The sequence below is a fragment of the Nothobranchius furzeri genome, chromosome 1 (assembly GCF_043380555.1).
Source record: "Nothobranchius furzeri strain GRZ-AD chromosome 1, NfurGRZ-RIMD1, whole genome shotgun sequence".
Lineage (NCBI taxonomy): Eukaryota > Metazoa > Chordata > Actinopteri > Cyprinodontiformes > Nothobranchiidae > Nothobranchius > Nothobranchius furzeri.
The window spans coordinates 109,363,550-109,388,139 of NC_091741.1; the positions used below are offsets into that span (position 1 = coordinate 109,363,550).

The 24,590-nt window shown below is 43.8% G+C and overlaps 1 protein-coding gene across 1 annotated transcript in view; it reads right to left on the bottom strand.

The window, feature by feature from the left end:
- LOC107387210 (GDNF family receptor alpha-4) overlaps positions 1 to 24,590 on the bottom strand; it is a 45,521-nt gene that overhangs the window by 13,230 nt on the left and 7,701 nt on the right. The window contains exon 2 of the mRNA XM_015962082.3: positions 1,918 to 2,214. Coding sequence (XP_015817568.3) covers positions 1,918 to 2,214 — 297 coding nt within the window. The remainder of the gene's footprint in view (positions 1 to 1,917; positions 2,215 to 24,590) is intronic.

Below are 24,590 nucleotides of genomic sequence, written 5' to 3' on the forward strand. Positions count from 1 at the left end.
ATGCGGCTGAATTACCACTGCGGCTCCTGTGTGAGAGGTCCGCACTAATCAGTTACAGGTGACAATAAGCACGATGTTTGTAGTAGCAACACATCAAAACCCGGTAACAATCAAATATGACGACGTGAACGCAGGGAGGAAATGATAGCATTAGCCCCACTTCAGCTAACACCTTTACATTACAGAAAATGTTAGAGCACATTTTTTAGAAGTGTGACGGTACTAGAGGTTCTGGTTGAAAACTCAGACAGAGTCAAAGAGCGATGGTTCCAGTATGTACAGGTGGACATATATCCACACATATTCAATCTTGATTTTTCTAAGTACTGATTTACTGTAGAGGCCAAAATCACTTTCTGTATCACTATTTCTATTTCAACAGAGGGTTTTTCAACAGGATGCAAAGGAAAGACCCCTTGAATACATCTACATGGATGAAGCTGGGTTTAATCTCACCAAAAGGAGAAGAAGAGGCCATAATGTGATTGGCCATCAGGCAACTGTTGGTGTTCCTGGGCAACGTGGTGGCAATGTCACATCAGCTGTCATCAGCAATCACGGTGTTGTCCACCATCATGTCAGCCTAGGGCCCTGAGATGCTCTCTTAGGGCAGCAGGATGAGCATCCCATCTATGTTGTTGTTTGAGACAATGTGAGATTTCACAGAGCCCTCCAGATTAGAGAATGGTTCAATGAGAACCAATGTTTTATCATTGTTTGCCTTCCACCACACGCCCCTTTCCAAAACCCCACTGAGGAATTATTCTCCTCATGGCGGTGGACGCCAGCCTTACACCAGGGGAAGTCTCCTGCAAGCCATGGAACTTGCCTGTGGTGACATAGGTGTGGAGGCATGCCAAGCCCGGATACAGCACGCCAGGGTTTTCTCCCCCGTTGCCTGGTCCTGTGATGTGGATGAAGTCCTGTGGCCTGACCCAGCATAGAGACATGATGCTGTGGCTGAGTAATGCACTTACGTAGTATTTGTATGTTTTTGTACTTCTTTTGTACATGGCCTTACTGTACACAAGTGGCAAACGCATAAGATTTCTGTTTGTTTTTACAAGTGCTACACGTGAATGCTCGAGATTCCCGTTTAGTCTTCTTGTACAAGTGTTGAATGACTGTTTTATTTTTGTTTTGTAACATTCCTTTTGCTTACAGCGAACAATAAACAATCATTTTTGACTCGGGCCACGATTTGACAACAAGGTTCAGTTTTGAGCACAGATTGAACCGTTTTGAGTTTGAAAACTGGGTTTTGTGTTCACAGTGTAGAGAAAAGGAGAGCACCTACCAAGGAATGCATCTTGGCAATTGAGAAAAACCGTAAAGGATTTCCGATGACCAGACAGCGTATGCCTGGCTGACAGACTTAGGCTGTCAGTTTGTGATACACGTATGTCAATCTGACAACGTATGGTGGACATAACACAGACCTGCCCGATCAGTGTTGACTGCAAGGAAGAGACTGGAAGCAAACGGCTGTGAAATTTTACCGACTCACCGGCCGTGGCGTGCGTTACAAGTTAAACAGATGTTTACAGCACCCGGCAGTCGAGGATTACAGATGGTTTTGTGGTTTTATTTTGACAAAAGTTTGCTTGTTTTGCTAATTTTTCTTCACGGTTGTCTTCATCTTTAAGGTTATTTATATTAGAAAGTGTGTATTACACTGACCCCTGAAGTCCAAATGACTTCCAGAATTGTTAAAGGGTTTTGACCAGCAGTTATGTCGTACCCTTACCAACCCTTAATGATATACATCAGCTTTTTAAGGTGGCAGGTTATTCTATCCACAGATTAAAGCAAAGCAAATAAAAATAAAACAAGCCATTATTTGTTCTAATACACCTGCTGCAGTCTGTCAAGTGAAACATCATTCTACATTGTCACACAGCATTATGACTGACTGACCTGGCAGAAGACGAACCCTCCAATAAATATGCAGGCACCGCTCCTCCTTACGGAAGCCTCGTTGGCACTTGCAGGCCAGAAGTGAGGGATGTTTAGCCAACAGGGCATCTTGTCTCTCCAGGCACTCAGACGCCACTTGCTCGTCCAGAGGGGCGATTGCTGCATCGGCTGCACACAGCTCAAGACCGTGGTACAGCGCCTCGCACTGTGGGTCAGTGGCGCACATACGGTGGGCTTCAACACAATCAGTAACAGGTGAGGGGAAGGAAAATATCTCCACTTGGGATGGTAGCACACCTGAGAAAAGACAAGAGACATAGAAGACTTACAAAAGTTCTGTTTAGATGCACGAGTGTGAGATGGATGATAGTGAGATCTCCTGAGAGCTGTGTGCTATCCAGCATGGCTACCTTCATCTGAATGAAACTCAACTACACGCCATGAAAAGCCAACTCAGGTGTGTTTAAAACAATCGCTGTTTTAGCTGTGCCAAACTGGAGGAAGGAACATTGGAGAACCAGCAACTTCATCTGGACGAGCATTACGAGTGGATCGTTACAGGGAAGCTGACTAAAGCAGAGCCATCTAACTCCAAGCAAACCCGCTCTGAATGATCCTCCAATGCAGAAATCAAACCGGAACTACGATGACATCCTGGACAGCGTCTACCAGAAGTTATCCAGTCTTGCACCAGACTCACCTTGGTGGAAGTTCTATGCAAAGAGTTCCAGTTGCTGCGGGAATCTCTGTAATTCAACCAGGAACAGGTAGCCTAGCTAGCCTCAGAGAACCAGAACTTCCAGGAGTCGAACAAATCTCACAGGAGGAATGTCCATCCATCCATTCTCTTTCACTTATCTGGGGTCGGCTCGCAGGAGCAGCAGCCTGAGGAGGGAGGCCCAGACTTCCCTCTCCCCAACCACTTGGACCATTTTCTCCGGGGGAATCTCAAGGCGTTCCCTGACCAGTTGAGAGACATAGTCTCTCCCTCCAGCATGTCCTGAATGTCCCTTTTGCTCTCATCCTGACATGCCTGGGAAATCTCACCAGGGAGGTGTCCAGGAGACCCGCTAACCAGATGCCCGAGCCACCTCTCGTTCAACGGGGTACACCCAACATACAGGCACCAAGAAGGGGGCAACTAGTATGCCCTCCCCTTCTCAGCGCCTCTCAGTGGTGGCAACTCCAGAGTGATAGAAAATCCAACCCTTCCGGAGCCCCAGCCATGCATCAAAGTGAGTCCGACTATACAGTGGTTACAGAAAGTATTCAGACCTCCATCAGTTTTTCAGTCTTTGTTAACTTGCAGCCATTTGCTAAATAAATACAATTATTTATTTCCTCATTAATGTACACACACCACCCCATAATGACAGAAAAACAGAATTTTGAAATGTATGCAGATTTATTAAAGAAGAAAAACTGAAGTTTCACATGGTAAGGTGGCCAGGTGGCCATCTACAATATGTATTTTTATTTTTGTTGCAGAGAATCTTGGACATGGATGGAGCTGCTCAGCCTCTTGAATTTATGTACATTGATGAGGCTGGATTCAACCTTAGCAAAAGTAGACGACGAGGACGTAATATACTTGGCCAAAGGGCGATTGTGCACGTCCCGGGGCAGCGTGGAGGAAATATGACATTGTGTCCCAGCATAAGTCTCCGAGGGCTACTGCACCATCATTCCAAACTGGGTCCATATAATGCACAACACATGATCACATTTCTAGATGCACTTCAGGATGCAGTTGTACAGGACAGACCGGAGCAGCCCAGGGTTGTTGTTGTCTGGGATTATGTCAGTTTCCATCGGGCTGCTATCGTCCGGGAATAATTCACCAACCACTAGGTTGGGCATCGTTTGATTTTGAATGATTCCGATTCTGATTCCAATTCCTGGTTTCGATTCCGGTTCCTATCGATTCCCCATTCTGATTCTTTCAAGACATTCCGTGTTTTAAATGAGCCAGCTAACCACAGGTCCTACTTGAGGAAATAATCTTAACTTCAACATGAATTTTAATTCTATGAACAACAACATCACCTTCATTTAGACAAAAACACGTTTTGGAGAACAAAAGAAAAAGACTTGCAGCACAATCAGTGTGTTTGTTTCTGACCACAACCAAAGTCTGGAAGAAGCCTCTGGGATGAGAGGCTAAATGTCTCCAACATATCCAGAAACCTGCAGCTGTTTTCAGCTGAAACTCTCAGGATGATCATGTCCAGGATGACTGAGAACTATACCTCCATGCTGCAGCAGCATTCAGTCAGAACAGGAAGTGAAACTTAAACGTAGCTGCTGTCAGTAACAATCTAACAGATTTAAACATTAAAACTCAACAGAAGTAGTTCAAAAAGCAAATAAAAATGTTATTTATTATTATTATTATTATTATAATTATTAATTGTGGCAGAAGCTGGTGTGGTCCACCACAGAGAAGCTGCTCTAGCATGATGACTTTAATTATTCTACAGGTTATTGTTCAGCCTTCTGACGCTCACGTGTCTGACTGCTGACGCTCCATGTGTGTTTTTATTTTTGCAGTGAGACAAACTCACCTCACACCGTCCAGAGTTTCTATTAAATCCACCGTGTTGACGTATTTTAACAAGTTTCCTCTACGCTGTAGGAGTTAAAGTTTACGTTATGGAGTAAAAGTTCGGCAGACGCGTTTGTTTAGATTTGGCCGCTGCACGCCGGGTGGGGGTGGGGTCTCTTGCTGCACACAGACAGCTGCTGTGATCAGCTCTGAAAAGAGCTGATCACTATTTGCAGATCACGTTTATTTTTCACGGAGCTCAGCCGCGGATTCCTCTTCCGTCAGCATTCTAGGAATCGAAAAAAAAACTTAGAACGATTACGGAGAAAACTAACAGTTGGAACCAGTTCCAATCGATGCTCGATTTGGAGTTGTGTATTTGACCCCTTACTCGCCATTTCTCAACCCTATAGAGGAGTTTTTTTTCCGCCTGGAGATGGCACATTTATTACCGCCAGCCAAGGGCGTCAGTTTGTTTTCAGAATTGCTGGGGACAATAACCATGCACTTGAGTGGGGTTTAAAAATTGCTGGGGACAATAAAGTAGGCTAGCACAGGGGTCGGCAATCCGCGGCTCTGGAGCCGCATGCGGCTCTTCCATCCATCTGATGCGGCTCTCTGTGCTTGTAAAATAATGAATGCATATTTAAATAAAATGCTTTATATTTTACTGCATTAATTTTACACCTGTATGCCAATTCTAAATGTAAAGATTGTCTGCGTAAACCTGAACAGGCCCAACCCGGTCTTACTGTGAGACCGGGTTGACGCGTCACGCTTGTGTGTAATCATATGCGCTTCCTGAGCTGAAGACAATGTGAGATTCTGGGATTCTCCTCAGACAGGCTCATGGATGTGTCGCCACATTGGAGACAGGAACAAGCACTATTCAGCCAAAGTTTCATAATCAGGGAACATTTTCTAAGTGACAAGTCTCTCTGAGAGACAGGGTTTGGAAAACACTCACTTCAGTGGGAGGAATCTTCCCGCATGCGCTCTGGTTCTCTGGGTGGCTCTGGGGTTAATCAAGTTTAATTGTTTCTCTTTGCAACAATCTTCACAGGAAGGCAAAACAGTTAAATGGCAGGTTACAGATATTTCCATTTGACTGTTTAGTTTGACAGATGAACTCAAGGATGTTGCTTGGTTTGAAAGAATTACCCCGATGCACACTGATGCGCATGGAGGAGCTGACATTTTAATCGTTAACGCACATCGCGGAGGTAAAATATTCCCATCAGAACATCAGAGCTTTATACTGGACACTGTGTTCAGCGCGGCTCGGAGCGCCCACGGTGGACAGTGAGCTGAAGATCTGGGGTTCGCAGCGCAGTGCAGAACCACGGCGCATGCGATAAGATTTCCTCCCACTGAAACAGTCTGGAAACCCGGTCTCTCTGAGGGATGTGTCACTTGGAAAAATGTTCTTTTTATGAAATTATGAAACTTTGGCTGAACAGCGCTTGTTCCCGTCTCTAATATGGAGACGCATGACGCGTAGAGACATTTGATCACGCACAAAGTTTATGTGGAGCAGAAGCGGCCGGGCCACGGCAGGTGAAATGTTCCTAGCCTACATGAAGTGAAACTGTTTAATTGTAACATTAATGTGTTACTGGACACGCTGGTCTGGTTGGTTAGACCAGTGTTTGAAGTGGAAAACACACACACACACACACACACACACACACACACACCAATTAAAATAATGCTGATAGCGTGGACTAGAAGACAGGTGATGGTTTACGTATTTAAATGATGATCAGGCTGCTGTAAAATGTAATCTCCATCCACATCCAGACAGAATTATCCTCTATTCTTTCTCTATTTGCTCTGCTCTTGTCTGGGATGACGTAGCTGACGGTGCGCGCGGCGTGCCTAACTAGCGGCTGATGCACATTTTACGCATTTGGAGAGATGGGCTGGATGCTTCGCTTTTACTGGAAGATGGTCCACTTAACGCACGGGTGTAGACTAAAAATTAATGACAAATGAATGAAAATTAAATTGGGAGTTTTTACTTCATATTTTATAAATAAAAAGGACGGGGGAACATATTTATGACATCTTTTTAAACTAAATTTTCTAGCGCGACCTGCCTGCTTCACTTAAGTCACTGCTTATTAAGGTCCGTCCAAAATTACCGTGGGAAACGGGTAATGATGGCTTTTTGATGGGAATAGGTTGCCGACCCCTGGTATAAGATCTGAGCTGGTAAAACAAAAATCCTCATCAGCAGGCGTTTTTGAAAGTGGGGGGGACACAGCTGCCAATCACAAATTTTGCCGGGGACATGTCCCCGGCGTCCCCGGTTAAAATGACGCCTATGCCGCCAGCCACATGCTCGCATGCCTCTTCTGCAGGCAACGGGACAGGCCTGCGGAGACACTGAGGTAAGCTCTATCCATGGCTGGATACGGCACACAAGGGGATATTTCCCCCGGTGCTTAGCAAGAGAAGACATTGCTTTGATGATGAAGAGATCCTGTGGCCAGACCCCAACAGACAGCAGGATCCATAAGGCCACTCGCACAATAGTTTTTTTCTATGTTTACCGTAGTTTATTGTTTGTTTTTATTTTAAATGTTTTTTGTTTTTGCTTTAATTTAATTTACTGTATTGTAAACAATTGTAATGTACAGTATTTAGTATTTGTGGGTGTTGTGGAAACGAGCCTTCTGTGGAACTGAATAAAAACAACGGAAACAAAAGCTTGCAGTGTTTTATATAAAGTGGACTAGTGTGTTGCTGCTGATTTGAAAGTTTATTCATATGATGCAGGTGGGTATAATTTTGTCATTAGAGTGTCATTTTGACAAAGGATTGTTAGGTTTTGATAGCAGAGTTTCAATTCTATGGCGCAGTATGGGGGCCAAAATTAAGACTACTGCCCAGCAGCAGGAGGCTATGTAAATTCCGAAGCAAACTACTGATCTGATTAATGATTAGCTGGCGCCGGTAACTGGGAGGCTGGCGCTGCTTACTGAGGAATAGCACCTTTACCAGCATTACTAATAGATACGCTAGGGACTAGCAGCCCTCGGCTGGTCATTGACTGGTTCACACACTCTCGCTGCTGTCTATTAGCATGGATAGGCTAACGTTAGCCTGGACGGGCTGGTGTTAGCATTGGAGAAGCTTGCCATTAGCGTGCCTAGGCTGGCCACTAGATGGATTTCCTACCTCCTCGATGGACCATTAGCATGGATAGGCTGGCGTTAGCATCGGAGAGGCTAGCCATTAGCGTGCCTAGGCATGCCACTAGCTGGATTTCCTACGCCCTTGATGGACCTTAAGCATGGATAGGCTGGCATTAGCATAGGAGAGGCTAGCCATTAGCATGTCTCGGAGAGTCACTAGTCAGCTAGTGGCCAGCCTAGGCACGCTAATGGCTAGCCTCTCCGATGCTAATGTCAGCCTATCCATGCTAATGGTCCGTCAAGGGGGTAGGAAATCCAGCTAGTGGCCAGCCTAGGCACGCTAATGGCTAACCTCTCCAATGCTAACACCAGCCCGTCCAGGCTAACGCTAGCCTATCCATGCTAATAGACTGCAGAGGGAGTGTGTGAACCAGTCAATGACCAGCCGAGGGCTGCTAGTCCCTAGCTTATCTATTAGTAACGCCGGTAAAAGTGCCATTTCTCAGTAAGCAGCGCCAGCCTCTCAGTTACCGGCACCAGCTTATCATTAATCAGGTCGGTAGTTTGCTTCAGAATTTATATAGCCTCCTGCTGCTGGGCAGTAGTCTTAATTTTGGCCCCCATACCGCACCATACAATTCGACATATTTCCCAGCGTTGTGTCTTATTGTCTTGTGTGTAGAGTTTCATTATGATGACCCAAGTTTTGCTAAATGTGTTCAAGCAATGGGCAAAAACTGTATTATTAACAATAATGTTTAACACTATGTGTTTTCTTCATCAGGAACATATTTGCATTTTGAGGTTTTACTTCTGATTGATAGAATTTCTACTGAATTGAGCCCAAAAGTTTCTCTGCTGTCCAACAGGTTCGTTTCTACAGGATTGTGTCTTCTATCAGTCACAGTGAAGATATGTGAAGAGATATGGACAGGGGGCGGTTGTAGAAGTAGTTAGCGGGTAGCAAAAATGCCATATGTGGAGGAGAAATTGAGAAATGAAAAGAGAGATGGAAGAGAGAGAGAGAGGTATCGCAGGAGAGATGAAGAGAAATAGAAGCAGAGACAGAGAGTAAGAGGACCAATACAAACCTTGATGGGTTGGACGCACGCACAGTATGAAGCAAACGCAGCATGCACCACATAAAACGAGGTTTGTAGAATCACAACAAAAAGTGAACATATTGACACACAAACACACACACACACACACACAGTTGTGAAAGAACAACGCAGAGACACAACTACCCTGAGAAAGACCCTTTTATGTGCGTGTCCTGCTGGGAGGGAGACTGGGAGGCACAGAACCCGTCATTATTACTAGAACACAATACTACAAAACCACAGGGAGGGGTGGAGGGGGCAAAGCAATCTGTCCAAGACACACACACACACACACACACACACACACACACCTTAGTGTCAGAAGAAAGCGGCTGAGGGAGCATAAACAGCTTAACATTCAGTGCTGGATCAGTAGACAGTATGTAAATAGAATACTGAGTGTGCTGATGAAAGACTAACACACACATAAAACATTGTAGGTTGAACAAACAGCCTTTGTGCAGCACCGCATTCTGACACCCAAACACAACTCTGCTGTGGCTCACTCTGGACAAATTGAACTGACGGCCCAGCACAGCCAGACCCAGACCTTGAGCTGCTCTCTGGCCAGAGGCCGCCCCGCCCCCTGGCAGCTTCATCCTCACACTTCTACATGACATTCACCCATGTCCATCTGTCTTCGAGACAACACAGCAACGATGTCCATGTAACACACCTAATACACACACACAGCTGACTTTGGGACATTTCCCCAGCCCTTACTTAACCAGACCAATCAGGTTTCAAGCATTCACCGAGTTCACTGAGTTGTTTTTCATATTTTAGCAGTAAATGACAAATGTGTGCCAGTAAAAGGACCTGTACAGATCTAGATAGCACATGATCAGCTGGGTTGTTACATAAATCCAATTGGTCCCACATGTAATGATGATGAGTCAATGGGTAACCTTTCCACAACTTCTCCTCTTTAAGCCCCTGGTGTTCCAATCACTAGCATGTATAGAAATGGAAAAATTCCTCCTGTTAGAATACAATGCTTCTGCCACAACATCATGGGCTCTATTTTGTTCAGCGTAAGGTTACATGTGATGTGAGTTCCGCGTTATTCAATAAAGGCAGGGGCCTCCCCTTTTGCTGAGCTGAGCGGGCATTGGGGCAGTGTGGTTTCCAGAAAGCGCCAAGCATGACTCCTGTGGTTTTGTATAGCTAACGGATAACACAAGATCAGCATGACCGATACCCAGACCAGAGACGGTGGTTTGACTCCCGTGATAGGTAGGCAACCTGAAGCTGTGATGTCAACACCTCCTCATACATTCTCCTGCAATGCCCTGATCCTGTAGAAGCATGGCATTTTACTGTGATTGCCTCTGTGTTTCTGTGAAATCACAGAAGAAGAGCATGTTCGGGTCAAACAGCCTGCTTCTCCAGTACCTTCCAGAGGCATAGCAATGCATGATGACGTCATGCGCGTTCACTCGCAGGCATAGCCCGTAGCTTTGCAATCTGTAGCTTAGCGGCAGAGCGAGAGGCAGCGTTGCCAACTCAGCGACTTTGTTACTGTTCCTAGCACCTAGAGACAAACCTAGCAACATTTCTGAGGACCTTTTGCTTCTTTCTGCAGAACTTTCTTGAAAATATTCCCTGTAGATTAGCAACAAAGAAATAATTTGCGCTCTGAACTGTTCTTCTTCGTCTTTTGGAATCGTAATATGTCCAAGGAAGGTCCCGTCTTTCTCGCCTCGGATTAGCGCTAAATTCATATTTTATTTCCTAAATTCCCCAATACAGCTTTCTGTTGGTGGCGGTGGTAGAACAGTCTGCACTTAGCTAGGGAAGATGGTTTGCTGCTAAATGAAATAACCAATCGTAGTAGAGCCCTTCTATAGGCAAGAAAGACGTACATCCTACGATAGGGAGCCTAAGTCACGCCCATCTACTTCCGGACCACAGGTCCCCGGAAGAACGAAAAAATGAATGCAAGTCAGCAGTATTTTCTAATCCGCTTGTTTTGTGCCATGGATTTCACATATGATGTCCGTGAATTTTAAAGACACATTTGGATACCAAGAACACGCTTCTTTTCGAACAGGGGGGAACACTATATTAGGTTTTGTGTGAAAATAAGTCCAGGACTACAAATACGCTTCCCGAAAATAATGTCATCGAACCAGACACAGAGAAAACTGAGGGAAAACAGCTGTGAGTTCAGCAAACTTCCCACAGGAGGAAAGAACCCCCATAAATCCAGTCATGTGGTAAGTAGCAGCTAAGCTACGGGAGAGGAGATTATGTGGTGACATCATATTTGCAACGTGCCGATTTCTGGTGCTAATTACGAACATTTACAACTTAATAAATCTCAAAGTACGTGACTGGCGTGGTGGAGACCCCCATCATTACATTTCATTTAAACAGCAGTACAACATGTGTGATCCAGGGTGTAAGGCAAAGCGGATTAGAAAATAATGTTTTTAGCGCAGTTGACTTGCATTCATTTTTTCGTTCTTCCGGAGATCCGTGGTGCGGAAGTAGACTTAGGCTCCCTATTCCAAATGCCACTTCTGGGAGCAACGAAAGAGAATGAGACTCTGCGCATGTGCAGGAGGACTGACCGATCATTAAACTTTGTCGGCCAGGCACAATTGCAGAGCTGGAGGCTGCAGATTTACTTGTCTAGCGTGTCTACATCAGAGTACATTATTTGTCTAATTTATTAGATTTGTGTAGAACAGTCTAAACCTGTACATTGCACCGGTACAGGACTGACTCATCTGTTGTTTTCATTCAGGAGTGTGCACGTACAGCATGCGCACCTCATGCTCGAGCTTGCTAATGAAGCTGCAGTTACACGTTTGGCCTGAGGGGCCAGTCATGAGCATTAATATTTCAAACTCCTTAACGTCGCGGGACAAATAATAATAATAATGCATTGAACTTATATAGCGCTTTTCAAGACCCCCAAAGACGCTTTCACACACTCTCACATTCACACACTGCTAGTGATGGTAAGCTACTTGTAGCCACAGCTGCCCTGGGGAGGTCTGACAGAGGCGAGGCTGCCATTTGGCGCCGTCGGCCCCTCTGACCACCACTAACACAGGCAAGTTGGGTGAAGTGTCTTGCCCAAGGACACAACAGCAGGATACCCCTGGCGGGAGCTGGAATCAAACCCATGACCCTCCGATCATAAGGCAACCCGCTCTACCACCTGAGCTACTGCTGCCCCAAATGTTGCCCTAAAACTAACATGTGGACATTTTCACATTATGGGGACATTTTGTTGGTCCACACGGTGCAAAACACCCTAATGCTTGGTTTTAAAGGTGTGATGTGAATTAATTCTCAGTTTGGGTTAGGCATAGTAGTCACTTAAATGAATGGAAGTCAATGTAGGGTCCACACAAGTATAGAAAAACAAGTATGGTGTGTCTGTGTGCACGTGCGTGCGTGTGTGTGTGTGTGTGTGTGTGTGTGTGTGTGTGTGTGTGTGTGTGTGTGTGTGTGTGTGTGTGTGTGTGTGTGTGTGTGTGTGTGTGTGTGTGTGACAGGTTGACAGATGGCAGTGAGAGTGACAAAAAAGTGAGTGTGATGTAAACAAACACAGAAGAGGAGAAAGAGAAAAAGTTGGATAAACCCAATCCCGACTCCGCCTACATCCAACAATGCAAACAGTTTGCGTCACATGACTGCCAAACACAAATGATTCCATTAGACCCACAGAGGGATTTCCTGTACAAGCCAATATAACGATGGGCTGGTATGACTTTGTTCTTTAATTCTGTAAAGACCAGTAGGAATACAAGAGTGTAAACAGAAAAAACGCTTGATAGTTCTGCGTTGAGAAGATGGTCGCCTGATGGAGACATTTTGTTTTCTTTACTTCAGACCACAGTGGGCTCAAACGTGGAGCAGTTATTTCAATAGTTACCACCCAGAGCTCACTCCCGCTTCACAGAAACCTACACCTGTTCAGCTTGTGTCAGCAAAAAGGAGTCCAGCCTGAAGTCACACCTAGGGCTCCTCCAGAGAACTAGCTCTCTCTTCTCATTGAGCCACAGCAACCAGCTGTCACCGGGTCCTGATCTGGACTGGTTTACTAATAATGAGCTGGCTGGAGTGCATTTGGTGACCAGGGGTGGCCCTTCGTCATCATAGACTTGGTCATAAACTTTCCACCTCATTATAAAGTGTAGTTTAAAGCTGAATTTACAGCATATCCACCTTGGTTTTACAGTGATCCCTCGTTTATCGCGGTAGATGCGTTCCAGACCTGGCCGCGATAGGTGAAAATCCGCGAAGTAGGGGCACCATATTTACAGTACAGTACCGTAATGTAAGTTGCAGTGGGCCGCACGGACCGAATATCTTGCCCTCCAGACAGAACCTGAAAGCACCACCAGTAGGCAACGACTTATAAAACGATACACTTTATTACATGATCAACAATAAGACACAATAACATCTTAGGTGTGTTCTTGCTGTGTCTTTGTAAATCCATGCTTTCGTTCTTTTTTAAACACAGAAACAGTTTTCAAAACTGTTTCTGTGTTTAAAAAAGAACGAAAGCATGGATTTACAAAGACACAGCAAGAACACACCTAAGATGTTCAAAGAGAAATACGGACAACAAGGAACGAAGGACTTCCGCCGTTTGGAACGATTACACCAGAAAAGCGCACGTCTAAGAAACCACCTTCGCTTCTGTTTAAGATGCCGGGACGAAAACATCACACCCACAAGCCTACAGCTGAAAACATCGATCCGGACCAAGACAGCACAAAATATAATAGAAAGAGCACAGAGAGCACTGCTCAAGGAGAGGATAAGGAACGTCATAACCAAACAGAGGCGTGTGGAGGACGAACTGGAAAGAGGACACCTGGACTTGAAAAGGAATTACAAACTTGATAAACAAATGGAGGAACTAATTAAAGGACACATGATGGAAAAACAGGAACAAGAGTTCATAAAAGTGAAAGAAAGACACATAAAGAAGTTAAACAGACTCATAAACAAGAAAAAGAGGGGAGAAATACAAAGCAACTCCACACCAAACTCATGGGTGTGTAACATTTCACAATACAAACTAACAGAAGCAGAGGAGAGCATATTAAAGAAAGGTTTAAACTTTGCAGTCACACCAAAAGAAATACCATATGATGAATTTATTGTAGCAACAGAACTAGCATGTCAACAGATCACAGATGAGGGAAAGAAAGCAGAACTCAGAAATAACATAGTTGGGATATTAAAAAACAGCCAAATTCAACACAGCAATATTACAAAAGAAGAACAATCAGCCATGACAGCTTTATCCAAAAATGAACAGATAATTATTCTACCGGCAGATAAAGGAAGAACCACAGTAGTTATGGACAGAGAAAAATATAAACAACAGATGAAACAGATGCTAGAAGACAAAAATACATATGAAATACTTAAAAAAGATCCAACAGAAAACATTAAGAAAAACATAAAAAATTACTGAAGCCACTGCACGAAAAAGGCAAAATAACAGAAAAAATGTACAAACACTGGATTCCTACAGCAAACATAACACCAAGAATATATGGAACACCAAAAATACATAAACAAAACACCCCACTTAGACCAATAGTTGACAGCATAGGTACACCAACGTACAACATGGCAAAAGATATCAGCAGAATCATCAGCCCGTTATTAGGAAATACAGACCAACACTGCAAAAATAGCATAGAATTGGCAAAAGAACTAAAGGAAATTACAATAGAAGACAACGACATACTCATCTCACATGACGTCACATCTCTGTTCACAAAAACACCAACCCAAAAAACCATAGACATAGTAGTTAACAGAATCAGACAAGACAAAACTTTACACAAAAGGACAAACCTCACAGCAGATGACATAGCACAACTGATAGGACTGGTAGCTAACTCCACTTACTTCACATACGACAACACAATATACAAACAACTGGAAGGCTTCGCCATGGGTAACCCATTATCAGCCACCCTGTGCGAGTTTTTCATGGAAGACCTGGAACAAAAAGCCATAGCCACCGCCCCCCCAAACTGCAAAATAAAACTATGGAAACGCTACGTAGACAACATACTGGAAATCATACCAAAAGGTCAAACAGAAACACTAACACAACACTTAAACAATATTGACGACACGGGCAACATAAAATTCACTTATGAGTTAGAAACAGAAGGCAGCATAGCATTTATGGACATGAAAATCACCAGGCAGACCGACGGGACCCTAAACATAAACACATACAGGAAACCAACACACACAGACCAATATTTATTATGGACATCAGAACACCCCACCATACACAAAATGTCAGTAATCAGAACATTATATCACCGAGCAAACATAATAACAGAAGAGAGAGACCGTAAACAAGAGGACAAACACATACAACACGCTTTAAAGACCTGCAGATACCCGACATGGGCAATAAACTATGAAAAACAACAAACAAAAACAGAAAGCAAAGAACAACCCAAAAAAAGAACCAGAAACCCAGAAAGACAAGAACCAAGACCAGTGATAACCCTACCATACATCAGAGGCATAACGGAAAAAATAAGAGCAACAATGAAAAAACACAACATAAACACACCAACAAAGCCATACACAACAGTTAGAAACAGATTAGTACACCCAAAAGACAAAATATCAGCTGGACAAAAATGTGGAGTCATCTACGAAATCCCATGCAAAATATGCAATAAAACATACATAGGAGAAACCGGACGCCAACTCAATACACGGACAATAGAACATAGAAAGGAGTGCGAGAAAGAGGCAAATCGTAAACACACAAGAGCAGCAAAAGAAGAAGCAGAAAGTACAATAAAAAAGTCAGCCGTAACAGATCATTGCTTAAGAGAAAACCATATAATGGACTGGGACAGCACACGGATCATAACCACTGAACAACAAAAATACAAAAGATGGATCAAGGAAGCAATAGAGATAAGGAGACGTGGATGTGGGACCATGAACAGGGACGACGGAGTTTACACGCTGGACCACGCATGGGACTGCATCGTCGGAGAGGGGAGAGCGGGCAGTAGAGGGCGACAACGTCCTCTGCTGCCCGCAGATAAACGGAGAAGGAAGTGACGCGCCACCATCAGCGTCAGCCTGAAGAAGCCGGCAGCCGTCGGCGAAACCGTAGCTACAAACAGGTAAACAAAACTGTTTCTGTGTTTAAAAAAGAACGAAAGCATGGAGACACAATAACAAAACACTATGGCCCAAGCCCTCTCTCATAAAACCAGCTATCCAGCATGAGTCACACAAGCAGCGGTACTTAGCTGTCTCAGATGCGGTGACCCCCCTCCCCGGGGTCTGAGCTTCCAACGCCGTCCAACGCCCCGGGGTGCAGCTTCCGAGGACGGCGGTAAGTCCACAACATGAGTCCAACTGCCTGAGTCCGTAGCGGCAGATATCGGCGTGGTCTCGGCATCCACTATGCCCAGCCCTCGCTGCCTAAAGAAGGCAACCAGCCTTCCCTCCTAGCACTGGAACACAGCATACCTGTTTAACTGTCTTCGTCGCCGGCAGCCCTAACCGACTGCGAACGACCCCACCCCCCAAAGTCCGATGCCACAATGACAGGTCGACCACGCGCACATCTCAGTAGACCTGTCACCCTTTTATCCTCCTTGGCCTCGTTATCCATAACGAGGACCAGCTGTTGTCCAATCACCACACCCTCAGAGCCCGGCAGCTTCCGTCTTCTGTCATCACAGTACTTTATTGAATTATCGTTTTTACTTGGTTTTTATAGTTTTATTACAAAAAGTGCATTTTATGATGAAATTGATTAGAAAAAAAGTAATTTCTTGATATTTCGCATAGAAAAATACCGCGAATCGGTGAAAAATACCACGAATCTGCGAATTTCCCTTGAATAAGGCTCCAAAGAAAAAATCCGCGAAGTCGTGAATCCGCGATAAACGAACCGCGAAGTAGCGAGGGATCACTGTATCCGTCTTCTGAGACCGAAGTGGAAAAAGATTCAAAGTTAGATTTAAGTAGTGATACAGAAACAATTAAACTGTTGACAAACTGAGCTGAGCTGCACATTCAGGACTGGAGAGTCCAGGTTATACAACAGACTAATGACTTTTTTCATTTTATGTCAAAATTAAAATCACTGATATAATTTTCCCTTCTGATTCTTTTCAGTATAACTGGTGCCAAGGATGTCTTCGGCCTTTTGAGTGGGCTTCTCTACCTAACAAATGGTCAACAAATATTCTGTAGGCCAGTTTCTTTGTTTTGATAATGAGGAAATAGTTTTGTTTTACTGTATCAAAAAAACCTGGAACACACTTTCAAACACAAAGCCTGCGGCCTTTTGGTATTTATAACCATTTGATGTTTAAGGAACATGTTTCTAAGTTCCTCCGATGTCTGTGGTTCTAAAACCCTCTGAAAGCCAGATAGAGACGATCTACCACAGATATCATAGTTGGACCAGAACCACAAATCTGGTATTAGAACGCCATCACTTCTTTAAAAACTGCAGCGTGAACAAAGGCAGAGAGGAGGCCGCTTTCTACTACAGAACAATATTCTGCTTGTGAGAGAGAAGAGCATCTAGAGCATTTAAGAGTCTAAAATAAAATTTAAACTAAACATCTTCTGTTATGCTATCATTATTAAAATGTTATTAATACAATATTTATTTAATTTAAATTCCGCTTCAAGTCCTCTAACATGAGAAAACACCAAAAGTTAACACGCCTTAACTCAGGGGTCTGCAACCAGCGGCTTTGGAGCCACAGGTGGCTCATTGGATGGACTGTCTGGAGGACGTGAGCCGTGTTTGGGTCAGCCTACCTTAAACAGAGTTAGTGGAGAACTGTTTCCCCTCCTGAGATGCTGCATGGTGGACATGAATGACTTCGAACACATACGAAAATCATTTTCTTCTGCCTGACCGAATTCCTCCAATACTCAAGTTTTTACCACACGATCATACGAGCCTTATTCCACTTGTACTGCCTCTACACATCCTCTGACCCCAGCGTCCCACGAAGTCCTTATAGGACTCATTGTTCAGCGTAACAGCATCTCTAACAGCTGGTGTCCACCGGCGGGTTTGAGGGTTACCACCGCGACAGCCACCAACTTGTGGCCACAGCTGTGGTCAGCTGCCTCAACAATGGAGGCACTTAACATGGTCTACTCTGGTCCCCCCGCTTCCTTTGGGACGTGTTCAAAGCTGTGCCAGAGGTGGGAGTTGAAGCTCCTTCTGACTTGAGCCTCCACCAAAATCTCCTGACTATTACGACAGATTTTGGACTTTGACCAACATCCTCCCCAACAATATGTGCCAACTCACTACCAGGTAGGGGTCAGTTAATAGCTCCGCCCCTCTCTCCACCCGAGTGTCCAAACGTGTGGCCTCATATCATCGTAAAGCACAATGAGAACAATCTAAATGGACAGAACAAGATCTGACACAGAAGGGCTTAAACTTCTTCCGGCTCTTGGAGAGTACAGACGCTTTTTTCCCCTCTCCCTCCCTTCTCTTCCCAAGGCTCTCTGTCCGGTCTGCCTGTACACTGCGCTCTCTGCATTTTTTCTGGAAACTGGAAATTATTAAACATGGATCTGGTCAGTTGGTCTTTCAACGCGATTGACAAAATCTTGAGAACGGGAGAAGGGGCTCCCGGATGCCCCTCTGGAGCCAGCTGGGTATATCATCACTACCAGTGTGTGAATGGATGAATGATACACTGTAGTGTAAAGCGCTTTGGAGTCCTTACTCTGAGAGGTTCTATACAAGTGCGGGTCATTTATCATATCATGGACTCCTGGAAACAGTGGAACATGATCTGCCTGTCTCAACTGTCTGTAGAGGATTCTGAAGATGTCTGGATATTCGTCGTTTTGGTGTCGGGGTTCCTGCTGTTTGGCCTGAGCGGTTACCTGGCATACCGGAGAAATAATGAGCTTTCGGGGAATATTGGCCTAATCCCGGAGCTCAGGGATGAAATGCACCATGCTGTAAACTCACAGACTCATATAATTGTCGAGATGAGTCGTAAGCTCGGAACTTTGGCTGAGATTCAGGCTCTGGCCCAGAAGGTTGATTCGATCAAGGAGAGTTGACAGATCAGCACGGATTGGAATAGTTTGATAACGCCATTAATGGACCTGGAGGGGTTGAAGACCAGCAGAACTCTAAGGCAGAGAGGAAATTATCTCTGTCTGTACCCAAAACCAGTCTTGCTATCTGAATCTGGTGCCCTTGGAGCCTGTGAGGCTGAAGTGTAAACTCCCCTCAGAAGAAATGTGGAATGCTGCTGTTGCTATGGAAACGCTTTCTCCCTATCCCAGCCTGGGCGGGACTGTGACCGGTGAAGGCCGTGGAACCGTCACTAGGAGTCAATGTGCTCTCTAACCCAATAATCTCCTTCCCCTGTCCAAATGGAGGTGATGAGCGCTGCTCTGCGGCTGCGCACTCTGAAGTGAGGAGAGTCCCAGAACTCTCCATCCCCACCTAGTGGAGACTCATGTTGTGTATCGTCTGATGTCTGAGTGCATATTTGTCTGAGGTGTTTTTTTGCATAGCAAATCAATCCTCTCTGTCGGGGGTAACTCTGAAGTGCCTTTTTTCCCCTCCCCCTGACTCTATCCTCATATAAACCCTCTTGATCTATAATGGTAGCGTGACTCGTGTTGCGAATGACCACAGCCATCCAATTCATGCCATGTGTCTATGTATGTATGTCTGATCTCGGAATCGTGTGTACTGACACAATTGAATTTCCCTAGGGATTAATAAAGTATTTTTGAATTTGAATTTGAATTGAATTGTAAATATGCAAGAAACAACAGGAACAGGTGTGCTGGTACAAATCAGGGACAGGTGTAAGAGAATGGATACCCTAAGATCCAACCTGTTTGTTCCACATCTTTTAAGATTAGTACTAGAGGTTTGTGACTAGTCAAAACTAGTCTTGAACCTCTCCTCCTGACCCAGGACTCTGCCTGTTGCACACCACTCAGTGACATTCTAGGTCTCATCATTTGTGCCCTAAAGATAACCATAGAAAATAACATATTGTACTTTTTTATTCTAATTAATGAAATTCTGTGTTGTGCATAATGAGAAGCCTGTGGCGAACAAAAAATGATATTATAATTAATTAGACTGTTTCTTTGGTACAACTCAAATTTTATATTCTGGAAAATGTTGTTTTCACCCAAAGCGTAGCCTAAAAAATGCTGTTATCGTAAGACTCACACCTGTTGTAAAATAAAGACAAAGTGTTTTTGTTTATTTTATCACTATAGAGCCAATAAAGCCTGTAGGAAATTATGGGATCATCTGCAGTGAAAATGGGCTCCAGCTTCCACAATCCCTGGATTTTTGATAGTGAGCCAGGCCTGTGAGCGGCGTTCACTAGCGGGAGGCCTCAACAACAGAACCTAGAGCTGCAGGTATTTTATTTGTTTAAACGGCTACACGATGAGCTGTTTAATTCTAAATGTAAATGATTGACTCTGAATTTCAATGATTTAAGATTTAGAACTTACAGCTGTGAGTTCCTTTGCCTCTGATCTTTTCCTCTCGGATGCTAGGAATTCTGGGGGTACCAAGACGCAGAAGTGTGACCAAGTCACTGCTTTGCAAGTCACAAGTAAGTCACAAGTCTTTCCGGTCAAGTCTCGAGCCAAGTCCAAGTCAAAGAAGACCAAGTCCAAGTCGAGTCCAAAGTCAATGATGTGGAAGTCCAAGTCCTTAACTTTGAATTTTCAAGTCATAATCAAGTTATCTGTCCAACTTCAATTTAATGACAATGAAAATAAATAAATTCCAGAAATCAAACTTCTTAAAGCTTCATTTATTTGCTCAAATAAGCAGGAAGTGCAACTGTACAAGATCAAACCCAGAACGAAGCATGATTTATGATTTTTGTCCAGGTCGTGCCAACTTTGTGCTAAAATATCAAATATGCTCAAGTCATCATCAAGTCAACAGATGCAAGTCGATTCAAGTCGCAAGTCATTGGCGTTCAAGTCCGAGTCAAGTCGTAAGTCTTTGCAGATTTTATCAAGTCAAGTCAGAAGTCTTTAAAATAATGACTCAAGTCTGACTCGATTCCAAGTCGTGTGACTCGAGTCCACACCTCGGCCAATATGCTCAAAGTCCTCCTAAATCAGAACTTCAAGCACAAACCCGGTCACTTGGACCATCTAGTGGCTGATACCTAAAACAGGCCAACTTGGAGATTCACAGCTATATGTATACGGATGGAGAGACAGCCTCCACGTTGGAGGGGAAACAAAACATTTAAGGGAAAATCTGAAAAGAACAAAGGAAAAGCTAAACGATTTAAGAATACATCAAACAGAAAAAAGGCACACAAGCTCACAGATTTAGATCTCAACGGTGAGGCTTCAGAAACATCTTTGTTTAAATTGTAGACATTTCAGGCTAAAATCGTTGAAGATGCAATAAATCTTTTCTGACTCATCATGTCAGATGGAGAGCTGCACCAGGATAAGGGAACTATTCCATGTTTCCATGTGGCCGATCACATTTCAAAACTAACAAGTAAAAAACTGTTTCTCAGTGAACTTGGTCTTTAAAAAGAATCACAAGTAGGGACATTTTGACATTTCTAACATCCGACTCCTCATCTTAGCTGTGATGAAGAGCTCACCTGCCTTCAGACTCATTCAGCATCAAAGAAGCGTTTCACAGGATAGCAGCCACTCTAAGTACATACGTGTTCTTCATGAGAACACACAAGGCCAGTGTGCAGCTGACAGCCAGCAGTCTGATGAGGCTAAACGAATTCTGAAACACAGCTCATCCCTCCAGCTTTACTTAACCACAGTTTCATCATTTTCATGTTTATGTTTTCGTGCTTTCCACTTTTCTAAAAAAGCAAACTTGTTATTCTCCACATAGGAGCCGGTGGAGATGGTTCGAGCTTCTGGATGAGGTGCTTTCTGGGGGATATGTTTGGGGAGGCTGTTGTTGGTTTAGCGTCCAGTAAACATCAGAGAATGTCTCAGCTAGTAGAAGCTAACCATTAGCATTAGCAACCCCACCACTCAGCAGAACTCCTCCAGGCTTGTGTTATTTGTGGAGATAAAATATCAACATTGCAGACCAAGCAGAGTCAGTAAGAGTCGTGTTGCTGTTGGCCAATCAGAGGAGAGATGTCCAAATATCAGGAAATAAGACTCCTGACACCTGAAGCTACTTTCTCCTCTGGCTAAAGTCTCCATACTGAAACAGGCGCGTCAGAGCTTTTTTTCCCCACAGTACGACTTACAAGGCCTTCATTTCTACTGGAAACCGCTGCTAATGTATTAACAATATGAGTGATGGACCTCTTATTGACTTATTATAAAGAAATGGAATGTGGAAAAAAGCAAGTTGAGCTTGATCAGCGTCTGACATCAGTTCATATTAAACACAAATATTTGATCTGTTTTAAATTGTGTTTCAGTCATAAAGTTCATGGGTGGAAAATTGTACATTTAAATAAGCTGATAAGGCAAAATCTCAGTAATTGAAACATAGTTGATGAAACAATGATGCAGGGACTCCTAAGTGGGAAAAGATCTGTCCTAATGTTAGCAAAATGAAGCGCTGACATGGGTTTTAGAACGATAAAAGGTCATCTAAATGAATAAATGTAGGAATCACAGTCTTGTGTTTAATTATTTGCTCTAATTATTTCTCCTTTAGTAAAGTGAGTGACTCTGCAGTTTCCAGCTCTCGTGTATGAGAGAACTATGCTATCCCTAACCCTCAGTTTCACACAGAAGTGGGTGAGTGATGCTGACTAGAGGCTGGCGATGCCTCAGGCTGCTACTGAACTCCTAAGGATGGACTTTGGCTCCACTATCTGTGCTTCCTTGGTAAGAGCATACGATGCAAGCCTGAAACTGGAGTCCTGCTAACAGAGCCGAAAGTGAAAAGCACCAAGATGACCCAGACATGAGATGAAGCACAGAAGTCTGTGTAGTGTGAAACATACTGCATGTTACAGCAATCCAGTCTGAATCACAAAACCTCTGCAGTCTCATTTCCTTCACTTCCTTGTTTCTAAAAACTCAAGCTAATTGAGGGGCAGCAATTAGTGTAATTATAACCAAAGACAAATGTAATGGATAGAGATACGATGGCTGCACAGCTCTTGTTTATCTCTGTGGTGTTGCTGTGTAATGAAGGGGGAGGAAGTGAAGTGGAATGATGGTCTCAGACCAACCAACAGAACAAAAGTTACAGGTGTACACTCTCAGGAGGGTTTGGAGGTGGTTTCATCTCAGACTGACGGGTCTGGATCGACACAACCAGCTCAAGGATCACCTATGAGGAAGAACACCCCTAACACTGAAGTGAAAGATGAAGAACAGACGCTTGGTGAAAGACAGCTAGTGTTGAAAAGGGTTAGTGCTAGCTTTTTTATTTATAAGTTTGACTCTTCATGGCTATCCCTGTGGTCTGCAGACCTGCTGCATCACTCCTTGCACTTACTGACAATATTTTTTTTTTTAACGATTTCACCTGAGCACTTTGAATGCACTAATACATTAACTCCAGATAGGAGCAAGCTTTTGGTCTTTCAACAGCTCTTAGTTTTATTTGTTTATTTAAGGGGGATCAGTGTGTTATAGTGAGTAGACTAGTTCAGTCTAGTACGTGATTTTACTCACTCATCTGCCTCCTTCAGTGATAATAAATAGTAGAATACTAAATGTACTCGTTCTGTCGGAACCGGAGGCCCAGCTCTGCATTGTACAGACATCATGGACAGTAGACCTTCCAATATAAAGTTCTGCGAGTAACTTTGCAAAAACACTGATAAACTCTGGCTTATCATTTACAACTGACTGAGTCCTTACTGTAGGAGGTTTTAGAAACATCTGGTGATAACCTGAACAGCAACAACATCCAATCCCTTGGATGGAGGAGTTATCATGTCTGGAAAAATCATGTGTGTTGACTATCCAGGGTCCAGAGCAGTTGTAGGATTACACAATTCTCTGAGGCTTCTCCAACAATAATCTCACAAACATCCATTACCCACAATGTCTGCTCACTGTGGTCTCAATTAAGCAAATAAAAAATCAGTTTGGAAACAGTACATTCAAAAGATTCATACAATTAACAGTTATTTTTCAGAACAGCAACAAGTACAAAACTGAAAAACAAAACCTATTAAACATAAGACTACTCTCAGTTGGTGATAAATGACCACGAGGTTGAATTACTTTGTCTAACAGAAACATGGCTACACCATGAGGATCATGCTTGGTTTACACTTTACAGAGACAATCCCTTCTGTCTAAAAGATTGTGTTGGCTGAACAGATACAGAAGCGGGTCTATTTTACATAAGGTTTGTCGATTTGCTTGTTATGTCATTTATCCATCTTCTGTGATGCCCTTTTCCTGGGAAGCATCCTGGGGAGCTAGTGTCCATCTTCATCTGGGGACATGGGACACTCTGGGCAGGTCTGCAGCCCATCACAGGGACACCAAATGCTTAGCTCTAGACCAGTTTTTAATTATGGCTCACCCTCGACAACCAACCTCGACATTATCAAACAGGTGGATTTGTAGCCAGACTGGGCTGTGTAAAGTGTGTTTAGGGGGGTTTCTTCTTTAATTTAACACCACCTTGTGATCCAAATCAACCAACCTCTAGTGAATGGACCCATGGCTCAGGCTTTAAAGTTTGTCAGATTTAAATCTTTACAGTAGAAACCTGATCTTCATCCAAGAGCTCTAGCGAACTACAGACCAGGGTCCTCATTCATCAAACTTTCATGGAAATATTCCCACAATCCTTCCTAGGAACCAAATGTAGAATGTTCGTACGAATGGCCAAAATCCTGATTTATGAAACATGTGGTGGTCAGTCGTACACGT